The sequence below is a fragment of the Schistocerca cancellata genome, chromosome 4, assembly GCF_023864275.1.
Source record: "Schistocerca cancellata isolate TAMUIC-IGC-003103 chromosome 4, iqSchCanc2.1, whole genome shotgun sequence".
Lineage (NCBI taxonomy): Eukaryota > Metazoa > Arthropoda > Insecta > Orthoptera > Acrididae > Schistocerca > Schistocerca cancellata.
This window is the reverse complement of record NC_064629.1, coordinates 524221893-524234794: the sequence shown is the minus strand read 5'-3', so window position 1 is coordinate 524234794 and position 12902 is coordinate 524221893. Positions and strand designations below refer to the sequence as shown.

Below are 12902 nucleotides of genomic sequence, written 5' to 3'. Positions count from 1 at the left end.
AGTCCATTTTATGAACGATAATGATCGAAGCAGACAAAATTAATTAAAATTTGTGCTGCGGCCGAGACTCGAACCATTAATGGTAACCGTTTCTTCCTAGCAAGCAAGAAGACCCGGGTTCGAGTCCCGGCAGCGGCACAAATTTTAATTCATTTCGTCTGCTTCGATCACTATCGTAGACAATAAAAAGAGACTTAAATGTCTCAGGGAAACATTTAATCATTTTATGAACGTTACTATCCACAAACCATTGCCTCACAGATGCATTGTCATACTGATGCAATCGTCGTCTCCGAATTGTTCCTCTACTGTACACACTACACGCAGCTATTAAATGTGCTCATATCCTTCAGCATTTAGTGTTTTCTAAAGCGCAATAAGCGGACCACACCCTAATCATGAAAACACCCCGGTAACATAACACTGCCTCCTCCGCGTTTCACTGTTGGCACTGCACGTGATGGTAGCTAACGTTCTCCAGGTATTCGCCAAACCCAAACCCTTCCGTCGGTTGGCTACTCAGTATAGCATGGTTCATCACTCCAAATGCTTCGTTTCCAGTCATCCAGAGCCCAATGGCGTCACAGTTTACAGCATCTTAAGTATCGCTTTACATTATAAAAGAAATGTGTTGCACAAGACGAGCTGCTCGAACATTGTACCCCGACCTTTTTAATTTTGTTTGCTTAGTCATTGTGCAAGCTGGACTGCGATCGAAGTTTTGAACTCACGAATGACCCCATCCATTGATTTCACACGATTTTTTAGAACTGCCATCCACAGTGTTCGACAGTCCCTGTCCTTCAGTACATAAGGTCTGCCTGGTGTTGATTTAGCTGTGGTTGTTCTTTCGCACTTCCACTTCACTGTCACGTTACTGATACTGGACTTGGACTGCTTTAGAAGGGTTGAATTGTCCATGACATATTTATTACTCAGGTGACGTCCAGTGACTAGTCCACGATCTGAGTCACTAAGCTCTCCTGACCTACCCTGTTACAGCTTCTCTATTGACAACACAGTACTCCCTGCCTCCTTTTACGCTTCTGGCCATTAAAATTGCTACACCAAGAAGAAATGCAGATGATAAACGAGTATTCATTGGACAAATACATAATATTAGAAATGACATGTGATTACATTTACACGCAATTTGGGTGCGTAGATCCTGAGAAATCAGTACCCAGAACAACCACCTCTGGCCGTAATAACGGCCTTAATACGCCTGGGCATTGAGTCAAACAGAGCTTGGATGGGGTGTACAGGTACAGCTACCCATGCAGCTTCAACACGATACCACAGTTCATCAAGAGTAGTGGCTGGCGTATTGTGACGAGCCAGTTGCTCGGCCACCATTGACCAGACGTTTTCATTAGGTGAGAGATCTGTAGAATGTGCTGGCCAGGGCAGCAGTCGAACATTTTCTCTATCCAGAAAGGCCCGTACAGGACCTGCTACATGCGGTCGTGCATTATCCTGCTGAAATGTAGGGTTACGCAGGGATCAAATGAAGGGTAGAGCCACGGGTCGTAACACATCTGAAATGTAACGTCCACTGTTCAAAGTGCCGTCAATGCGAACAAGAGGTTACCGAGACGTGTAAACAATGGCACCCCATACCATCACGCCGGGTGATACGCCAGTATGGCGATGACGAATACACGCTTCCAATGTGCGTTCAGCGCGATGTCGCCAAACACGGATGCGACCATCATGATGCTGTAAACAGAACCTGGATTCATCTGAAAAAATTACGTTTTGCAATTCGTGCACCCAGGTTCGTCGTTGAGTACACCATCGCAGGCGCTCCTGTCTGTGATGCAGCGTCAAGGGTAACCGCAGCCATGGTCTCCGAGCTGATAGTCCATGCTGCTGCAAACGTCGTCGAACTGTTCGTGCAGATGGTTGTTGTCTTGCATAGGTCCCCATGTGTTGACTCAGGGATCGAGACGTGGCTGCACGATCCGATACAGCCATGCGGATAAGATGCCTGTCATCTCGACTGCTATTGATACGAGGCCGTTGGGATCCAGCACGGCGTGCCGTATTACCCTCCCGAACCCACCGATTCCATTTTCTTGTAACAGTCATTGGATCTCGACCAACGCGAGCAGCATCGCGATAGTCTACAATCCGACCTTTATCAAAGTCGGAAACGTGATGGTACGCATTACTCCTCCTTACACGAGGCATCACAACGACGTTTCACCAGGCAACGCCGGTCAACTGCTGTTTGTGTATGCGTAATCGGTTGGAAACTTTCGTCATGTCAGCACGTTGTAGGTGTCGCCACCGGCGCCAACCTTGTGTGAATGGTCTGAAAAGTCAATCATTTGCATATCACAGCATCATCTTCCTGTCGGTAAAATTTCTCGTCTGTAGCACGTCATCTTCGTGTTGTAGAAATTTTAATGGCCAGTAGTGTATATTGGCGGGCTCGCCTCTAGTGACATATGACGGTCAATTCCGCATTACGTACGACTGTCCGGATACTTCTTATCAGCTAGTGTAAGTCCATTACCAGCGCTAATTATAATAATCAATTGTAATCCATTCTGCATAAGTCAATCATGGTATCATCTGAAATTTAACGTCCACTGTTCAAAGTGCCGTCAATGCGAACAAGAGGTGACCGAGACGTGTAACCAATGGCACCCCATACCATCACGCCGGGTGATACGCCAGTATGGCGATGACGAATACACGCTTCCAATGAGCGTTCAGCGCGATGTGGCCAAACACGGATGCGACCATCATGATGCTGTAAACAGAACCTGGATTCATCTGAAAAAATTACGTTTTGCAATTCGTGCACCCAGGTTCGTCGTTGAGTACACCATCGCAGGCGCTCCTGTCTGTGATGCAGCGTCAAGGGTAACCGCAGCCATGGTCTCCGAGCTGATAGTCCATGCTGCTGCAAACGTCGTCGAACTGTTCGTGCAGATGGTTGTTGTCTTGCAGAGGTCCCCATGTGTTGACTCAGGGATCGAGACGTGGCTGCACGATCCGATACAGCCATGCGGATAAGATGCCTGTCATCTCGACTGCTATTGATACGAGGCCGTTGGGATCCAGCACGGCGTGCCGTATTACCCTCCTGAACCCACCGACTCCATTTTCTTCTAACAGTCATTGGATCTCGACCAACGCGAGCAGCATCGCGATAGTCTACAATCCGACCTTTATCAAAGTCGGAAACGTGATGGTACGCATTACTCCTCCTTACACGAGGCATCACAACGACGTTTCACCAGGCAACGCCGGTCAACTGCTGTTTGTGTATGCGTAATCGGTTGGAAACTTTCGTCATGTCAGCACGTTGTAGGTGTCGCCACCGGCGCCAACCTTGTGTGAATGGTCTGAAAAGTCAATCATTTGCATATCACAGCATCATCTTACTGTCGGTTAAATTTCGCGTCTGTAGCACGTCATCTTCGTGGTGTAGAAATTTTAATGGCCAGTAGTGTATATTGGCGGGCTCGCCTCTAGTGACATATGGCGGTCAATTCCGCATTACATACGAGTGTCCGGATACTTCTTATCAGCTAGTGAAGTCCATTACTAGCCCTAATTATAATAATCAATTGTAATCCATTCTGCATAAGTCAATCATGGTATCATTTCGTATGCCCCTGTATTAGCTACTGTATGCTATATCTACTTTCATGCCTCTAACGCTACCACGATCCTCACATCCATTCTCCGGCTCCCACTGGATTCGTAATCAATTGCGAGCTCACTGTTCGGTAAAGTGAGCCGTTGTGTGCAGTTTGCCACGAAATTGCTACCAACGCTTGAAATGTTCAGCAATGTCAACGAAGTATATTTCTCGAGTGAGATTCATTAGACAAAATGTCGCTGTGGCAAAGCTGCGTTCACGTGCTGCTGATGGTGTTCAGAATTTCCATGCTGAACGGATATATCCAAGCTAATCTAGTCACACATACTAAAATTGTTGTGCAGTAAGAATTAATGGTTTTCACGATTTACTAACTTGCCAGTATATAAAATCCGCTTATTTTATTCATTAACATTACAGTATTCAAAGTTGTAATGATTTGTGCTGATACGACTACAAGTTATAATAGAGGGGAGTAGATAAGTACGAATCAGCTCGGTTTTGCTTTAATGTTGTAGGAGGGGTGGCCAGGAGGCAGATGGCTAGCAACCAAACGCCATGTGACAATCACTCAGAGTCTTACTGCTTCAGGACGACTATTTTCGTTCAATAACCACAAAGCAGAGGATCAATCACGTAGCAGTTTGTAGTGTGCATAAGTTGCTGTTGGATCAACTTGATTTGAGAAATGTTGCTAGAATATTTAGATTCAATTTTGACAAGAGGAGAAATGTAGTAGATCGTTATAAGACGAACTTCGCAAGATTATTTTACCTTTGGTCCTGACACCGAACTCAATTATCGCTTCTGACTTTTTAACTACTTACATTTTTATTCCCAGCTTTCCGTTTGTATTTTTCAATGTATTTTTATTGTTTGAAAAATTAACTAAACAAAATCGTGTGTGTAATTGGCTATTATTTACATTTCCAATAAAAATCAAGCATAATTTAGATTGAAACTTCCTGGCACATTAAAACTGTGTGCTCGACCGAGACTCGAACTCGGGACCTTTGTCTTTCGCGGGCAGGTGCTATACCATCTGAGCTACCGAAGCACGACTCATGCCCGGTACTCACAGCTCTACTTCTGCCAGTATCTCGTCTCCTACCTTCCAAACTTTAATTTAGTTTGAAAATTATTCAATTTGAAATAATTTCCAGAGCTGTTTAAGACTTAATACATAAAGATTATACACACACTGACGATAAATTTAAATGTTAATATTACACAACTTTTTATACTTGGTAACCGCAAAATACGTTTTAATCCAGGCTTCAATTTTCATGCTTTAGGAGTTTTGATTGTCATCGAAATACACTCCTGGAAATGGAAAAAAGAACACATTGACACCGGTGTGTCAGACCCACCATACTTGCTCCGGACACTGTGAGAGGGCTGTACAAGCAATGATCACACGCACGGCACAGCGGACACACCAGGAACCGCGGTGTTGGCCGTCGAATGGCGCTAGCTGCGCAGCATTTGTGCACCGCCGCCGTCAGTGTCAGCCAGTTTGCCGTGGCATATGGAGCTCCATCGCAGTCTTTAACACTGGTAGCATGCCGCGACAGCGTGGACGTGAACCGTAAGTGCAGTTGACGGACTTTGAGCGAGGGCGTATAGTGGGCATGCGGGAGGCCGGGTGGACGTACCGCCGAATTGCTCAACACGTGGGGCGTGAGGTCTCCACAGTACATCGATGTTGTCGCCAGTGGTCGGCGGAAGGTGCACGTGCCCGTCGACCTGGGACCGGACCGCAGCGACGCACGGATGCACGCCAAGACCGTAGGATCCTACGCAGTGCCGTAGGGGACCGCACCGCCACTTCCCAGCAAATTAGGGACACTGTTGCTCCTGGGGTATCGGCGAGGACCATTCGCAACCGTCTCCATGAAGCTGGGCTACGGTCCCGCACACCGTTAGGCCGTCTTCCGCTAACGCCCCAACATCGTGCAGCCCGCCTCCAGTGGTGTCGCGACAGGCGTGAATGGAGGGACGAATGGAGACGTGTCGTCTTCAGCGATGAGAGTGGCTTCTGCCTTGGTGCCAATAATGGTCGTATGCGTGTTTGGCGCCGTGCAGGTGAGCGCCACAATCAGGACTGCATACGACCGAGGCACACAGGGCCAACACCCGGCATCATGGTGTGGGGAGTGATCTCCTACACTGGCCGTACATCACTGGTGATCGTCGAGGGGACACTGAATAGTGCACGGTACATCCAAACCGTCATCGAACCCATCGTTCTACCATTCCTAGACCGGCAAGGGAACTTGCTGTTCCAACAGGGCAATGCACGTCCGCATGTATCCCGTGCCACCCAACGTGCTCTAGAAGGTGTAAGTCAACTACCCTGGCCAGCAAGATCTCCGGATCTGTCCCCCATTGAGCATGTTTGGGACTGGATGAAGCGTCGTCTCACGCGGTCTGCACGTCCAGCACGAACGCTGGTCCAACTGAGGCGCCAGGTGGAAATGGCATGGCAAGCCGTTCCACAGGACTACATCCAGCATCTCTACGATCGTCTCCATGGGAGAATAGCAGCCTGCATTGCTGCGAAAGGTGGATATACACTGTACTAGTGCCGACATTGTGCATGCTCTGTTGCCTGTGTCTATGTGCCTGTGGTTCTGTCAGTGTGATCATGTGATGTATCTGACCCCAGGAATGTGTCAATAAAGTTTCTCCTTCCTGGGACAATGAATTCACGGTGTTCTTATTTCAATTTCCAGGAGTGTATATTGTCTGAGGCATTCAGAAAGCTCCAGAAAGTGGTTTCAGGTCCTAATTTTCTTCCGCTTTTTTCAAAGAAATCTCCCATTTGGATCCCCTTGTGACCAATACCTTATCTATTGAGTGCCCCCCCCCCCTCGTTCACCCCAAGTAATTTAGTGCTGCTGACGCTCGTGTTCGTGGTAGTATTCTAATCGTAAAATTGTATACGAGGAAAAATAATATACATGAGCGAAACAATTTATCTGAGGAAAAATAATATACATGGGCGAAACAATTTATCTAGTGGTTTAAATGTGCTGCTGTTGTAATTAAAAATGACTGAAAGAAAGAAAACGAAATTTCCACATTCTCACAGCACAGCAAAGCATTTTCTTTCTTGCAGTCTGTTTTAACATAAAACGTGTACATTGTCGTTTAAAATAATATTTAGCCTATGTCCTTCCGAATGTTTATTAGAGTACCGGTACCGTGTAAAAATTTCAAGTAAATAGGTCAAAAACATTTCGAGATTTTTCTTACAACGTTTCCCCTTTTTACATTATATCTATCTTTATATACCATGTATATTAAAGATATATGTAGCTTATTTTCGCCTGGACGTTTATTAGAGCATCGTGTAGTCATTTGAAGTAAATCGGTCAAGAACTTTTCGAGGTTTTTGGTAACAACGTTAAAAAAGTACTTGTGTTTATATAGCAGTACAGATTTTATATACATATTGATAACTCTTGTATATTTAAGAAATATGTTGCCTGTGTCCACCTATACTGTTGTTACAGTATCAAGTAAAAATTTGAAGTAAATCAGTCAAGAAATTTTTGATAACAACGTTTCCTTGTTATACGATGTACACTGTCGGAAAAAAATTAATACACCGTTTTAGAGGTTTCCATTTCACTAAAAATTTAATTTCGTAAAATTGCATATGGAGGACATGAAATGATTCCATTTACAGATCAATAGCACAAGCGGTTCTGTGGTACGAGGCATCAACCCATGCTGAAACACCCATATTAGGATGTTGTGTAGCCCCCACAGGCGGTAATGAACGTCCAGACACTGACATCCAGACGATCGTACAGATGGCGAATACTGTCCTGGGATACGTTTTGCCACGCCTGTTCGACCTATTCACGTAGTTACGTAAGAGTCGTAGGATGACGAGTCACTTCTTGTCCCATTATATCCCACACGTGCTCGATTCGAAGCAAGTGAGGATATAATGCTGGTCAGGTAAATTACTGCCCGTCTTGCAGAGCACGCTGAGTTTGACGGTCAGTGTGTGGGTGAACACTGTCGTGTTGGAACAACACATCACCTATCGTCTCGCAATAACTACAAAACAACGGCTCTAACAGCCTTCTGCACGTAACGAGCGCCGGTTATCATCCCTCAAGAAACACCGAAAGTGAACGAGAGTTGTAGTTTATCGCAGCCCAGACCATAAGGCCTGAAGAGCAGCCAGTGTGTCTTGGATGAATGCACTCAAGACAGCCTTCACGAGATCTACGTCATATGCACAAACGACCATCATTTGGTTGCAGGCAGAATCTGCTTTTATCGCTGAAGACCACGGCGCGCCATTCCATATCCCAAGTGATCCTCTGACGGAGCCAGTCGAGCTGTGCGCATGGAATCTGTCACGTGAGTGGAAGACGGACTAGAGGTGTGGGTGCCCGCAATCCCACTGCTAATAAGCGGTTTGCAACAGTTCTCGTTGACACGTCTGTGCTCACAAGTATTTTAAGCTGTTCTGTGGTAGCTGTACGATCTGCCAGGCTCCCCTTACAACACGACAATCCTGGCGGGGGTCTGTGTTACGTGGACGTACATAACCTCGTCTACGAGTGTAAGAATGTCCGCGTGACCACTGACACCAGCATCTTTGCACAACTGACGCAGCACGTCCTAATTGTGCAGCAGTTTTCCGAAAGGACCTTCCCACCACTCGGAAGGCTACAATTTGAAACTTTTCATACTCGCTCAACTGGCTGTAGGATGCCCGAGTGCCTCTCCGCGGCATGGTTGCCTGCTTGATTCACTACTTGACACATTATTCGCGCCTTCATCCCAAACTGCTCACTACAATTGCAATCCTGCAGCCTTTATTGTAACTCCTTATACTTCTAGAACATTTTTTACACGTGCATGATAATCAAGTAGCAGACAAACAGTTGAGTATTCATCTTTCTTAAAAGCTTGGTTATTACCCTACTGTGTGGATGAGGAACAAAAGGAAATTAATGAATTCACATTTAAATCATCTACTCATAACTGATTTGTTTTAAAATTTAAAGGAGAGTTTGCATTCAAAAATTTTATATTTTATAATATTAAATTTTTATCCTATTAAAAAACTTGGCTGAAGGGTGGTTACCTTCCTACCCTCCCCGCACCTACATATTTTTCTTTTTATTTTACTTTTGAAATGCCAATAAATATTGTTAAAGAGCTCTATACTTACGTGTATCCAAAATCTTCAGTACTGTTCAGCTTCTGCAGCTATAGCATTGACATATGCACAAAAATAATGAATCCCCAAAATCAACAGAATTCTACCATATCAGATGTGTAAGTTGACAGTCTTCTTTAGTATCATCTCTATTATTACGTATATTTTGTGCACATAATTAGTACTTGTTTTCTCTGTTACAGGTTGCACGTGGTGTTTACATTTATTTCCTGGCAAAACTGACAGAACTCCTTGATACAGTAAGTGTCACTCGCATAGACCACACAAATTACTTCACGTAAAAGTGATTTGTGCATATGAAGGGTTTTGATCTGAAGAAAACATTGACTCACATTATACTCAGCTACTTCTAAGGTTTTAAACATCGCATGATTCAGAAAAATTTTTAATGTATTGCGACAACCGACATACTCGAGCAAATTATGACCTGAGCTACGAGAAGAACGCGTTAAGTGCCATAACCCGATCTCCCAGAAACTTCACTCAATGGAAGAGAACTCATAATAAGCGAACACTAGTCTCGTCTTATCCGTAGGTACACCACAGTTTCTGAGAAAACAGCGGTCAAAATTATCGATGTACTGTGTATGCCTTTTAGCAAATATGTCGCAAAATTATTGTTATTGCGTGAAATCTTCAGCAATGTTAACGACGTTTATTTCTCAAGTGAGATTCATTCAACAAAATGTCGCTATGGCAAACCTGCCTTTGCGCGATTCTCGTGGTGTTCGAAATTTCTATGTTTCGAATGTTTCTAAGATATATATCATACAAGAGAATACACTGAATCTCCCTTAAGAATAAAATATAAGAATTAATATAAGAATGAAATATAAGAATTTCAGTTTTTAAGATGATTGTAACCCTGAAAGTACCATGCACACACATATAATATAAACTAAATGGATGACTCTTATAGTCAACCCAAGTTCTAATTTTACAATTAATAAAACGCCCTTGTATCCCCTAGCTTGATAAGAAACATTCGTATAGTAGTCTTCTGTAGACATGGTTAGGTGCATGAAAAAAATAAAATAAAATAATATCGGGTTTCGAACACAGAGTGCAAAAGTGAGAGGCTACGACGCTAACCACTGTCACCATTTTTGTTGCGTTTTTCATTTCTTAGGTAATTTTTTTCGTCGCTCTTCCGACTTCATTAAGCAATAAAGATAAACGGCGAACTAAATTTAAGCACGTATTAATCTTGATTGAATAAAATGTATTTCTTCTCACCTGAAAAAAATCCTTTGTTCTGGACGTTATGGAGAAAAGTAACTGCATCTGCATTAAAAGAAATTTTTCTTCTAATTAAAAAAAGACAGTCTTCTGTTGCTGTAGGTTCATTTTCTAAACCATTGAAGGTCAATCGCGTATTTCTATTGCTACTCACACACCTTTACACCTCTATCACTTACATAAAACAGCTACAGCGTTGTAAGGGAGTCTTCTCTAGAATATGCTGTCACATTGTGTCGATTACCTATTAACTGGAGTAATGAAGAGCACTTGTGGGAATCGCCTGATCATGGTTGCAGCATGTTGTCAGATGTTTTCCGAAGGCTGCCATACTGCGGAATCTAAAAATATTCTCCTTCAGTGTAGGACAAATATTCGGAGAACGTAGCATCTGGGCTTTATGTCCGATCATCCATAGTGCCGCATTTCGTTTAGTAATTGTGTATTGCTCGCGGTCAGTCCGCATCAGTTCACGAGCATTGAGATAGCGTGCGTTCGTCGTTTCAATAACGGCTTGTCGCTGGCTGAGAAAGTTCCGTTTGTCCTGTGCTGCTCAGCAAACAAATTTATGCGCGAGCGGGTCAAAGTTTCCGGATTTGTGGCAGGTGTCTGTTGCACTGAGGTGGATTCGGTGCAGTTTGTCGGTGGTAGGGATTTTGTGACTGACAATCAGATACCACCGTGAGCGAATCCGTGCAGGCAGGAATGGCTGGTGAATATTTCGCCACAGTACGGTCCAGCCCCGCCAATGGATCCGTTTCTTCAATGGGGTTCCCACGTGCGGTCTTTGTCATGATCTGTATTTTGTCTTGTTAAGGAGCTGTGAGGTGTTTGGGATACTGGCGCACATATAACTAAATTCAAGAAAATCTTTCTGAATATGTTGGTGTTCCGGAGGAATCAACGGGAGTTGTATCGATGGCGCTAGGCTCGTTGCAAAGAAGGCATGCGCCCTGACGCTGCATTTCTTTTCCCATTCGGGTGATCAGGAGCGCAGCACATTTGTGTCGGACGCTGATGAACCCAAGGCGGCCCCGTGAGGGAGGCACGATGAGTGCCACGAACTGTACTTTATAGATTTGCCAAGCAGTAAAAACCAGCTGAATGCCGGCTGAATTCTCGCTGCCAAAGATTCAGAGACCGGAAGTACTTCGGCCATGTAGTACATTTTGCTTGCGACGGATACATGATTTGTTTGCGCCTTATGCAGGAGGTTCGGGTGTCTATCTGAGTGCGAAGTCAGTGTGGCCTTGATGCGGCTCAGGAGGTCCGCCCAGTTCTTAGTTATCATGCAGCCAGGTGTGGCTCCCAGTAGATGCCCAGAGAACGGAGCGAGGTCTGTTGCTCGGCCCATGTTACTTCAGGAATTTCAAATGTTCGAACGTGTGTGAATTCCTAATGAGAAAAACTGCTGTGGTCATCGGTCCCAAGACTTACACACTCCTTAAACTACACTACTGGCCATTAAAATTGCTACACCAAGAAGAAATGCAGATGATAAACGGGTATTCATTGGACAAATATATTATGCTAGAAATGACATGTGATTACATTTTCACGCAATTTGGGTGCATAGATCCTGAGAAATCAGTAACCAGAACAACCACCTCTGGCCGTAATAACAGCCCTGATACGCCTGCGCATTGAGTCAAACAGAGCTTAGATAGCGTGTACAGGTACAGCTGCCCATGCAGGTTCAACACGATACCACAGTTCATCAAGAGTAGTGACTGGCGTATTGTGATGAGCCAGTTGCTCGGTCACCATTGACCAGACGTTTTCAGTAGGTGAGAGATCTGGAGAATGTGCTGGCCAGGGCAGCAGTCGAACATTTTCTGTGTTTAGAAAGCCCCGTACAGGACCTGCTACATGCGGTCGTGCATTATCCTGCTGAAATGTAGGGTTTCGCAGGGATCGAATGAAGGGTAGAGCCACGGGTCGTAACACACATGAAATGTAGCGTCCATTGTTCAGAGTGTCGTCAATGCGAACAAGAGGTGACCGAGACGTGTAAACAATGGCACCCCATACCATCACGCCGGGTGATACGCCAGTATGGCGATAACGAATACACGCTTCCAATGTGCGTTCACCGCGATGTCGCCAAACACGGATGCGACCATCATGATGCTGTAAACAGAACCTGGATTCATCCGAAAAAATGACGTTTGGCCATTCGTGCACCCAGGTTGGTCGTTGAGTACACCATCGCAGGCGCTCCTGTCTGTAATGCAGCGTCAAGGGTAACCGCAGCTATGGTCTCCGAGCTGTTAGTCCATGCTGCTGCAAACGTCATCGAACTGTTGGTGCAGATGGTTGTTGTCTTGCAAACGTCCCCATCTGTTGACTCAGGGATCGAGACTTGGCTGCACGATCCGTTACAGCCATGCGGATAAGATGCCTGTCATCTCGAGTGCTAGTGATACGAGGCCGTTGGGATCCAGAACGGCGTTCCGTATTACCCTCCTGAACCCACCGATTCCATATTCTGCTAACAGTCATTGGATCTGGACCAACGCGAGCAGCAATGTCGCGATACGATAAAACGGAATCGCAATAGGCTACAATCCGACCTTTATCAAAGTCGTAAACGTGATGGTACGCATTTCTCCTCCTTACACGAGGCATCAAAACAACGTTTCACCAGGCAACGCCGGTCAACTACTGTTTGTGTATGAGAAATCGGTTGGAAACTTTCCTCATGCCAGCACGTTGTAGGTGTCGCCACCGGCGCCAACGTTGTGTGAATGCTCTGAAAAGCTAATCATTTGCATATCACAGCATCTTCTTTCTGTCGGTTAAATTTCGCGTCTGTAGCACGTCATCTTCGTG

At 45.0% G+C, this 12902-nt stretch overlaps 1 protein-coding gene across 2 annotated transcripts in view; it reads left to right on the top strand.

The window, feature by feature from the left end:
- Positions 1–12902, top strand: part of LOC126183447 (elongation of very long chain fatty acids protein AAEL008004-like) — a 261743-nt gene that overhangs the window by 215556 nt on the left and 33285 nt on the right. For both annotated transcript variants that reach the window (XM_049925439.1, XM_049925440.1), the window contains exon 5: positions 9014–9070. In XM_049925439.1, coding sequence (XP_049781396.1) covers positions 9014–9070 — 57 coding nt within the window. The remainder of the gene's footprint in view (positions 1–9013; positions 9071–12902) is intronic.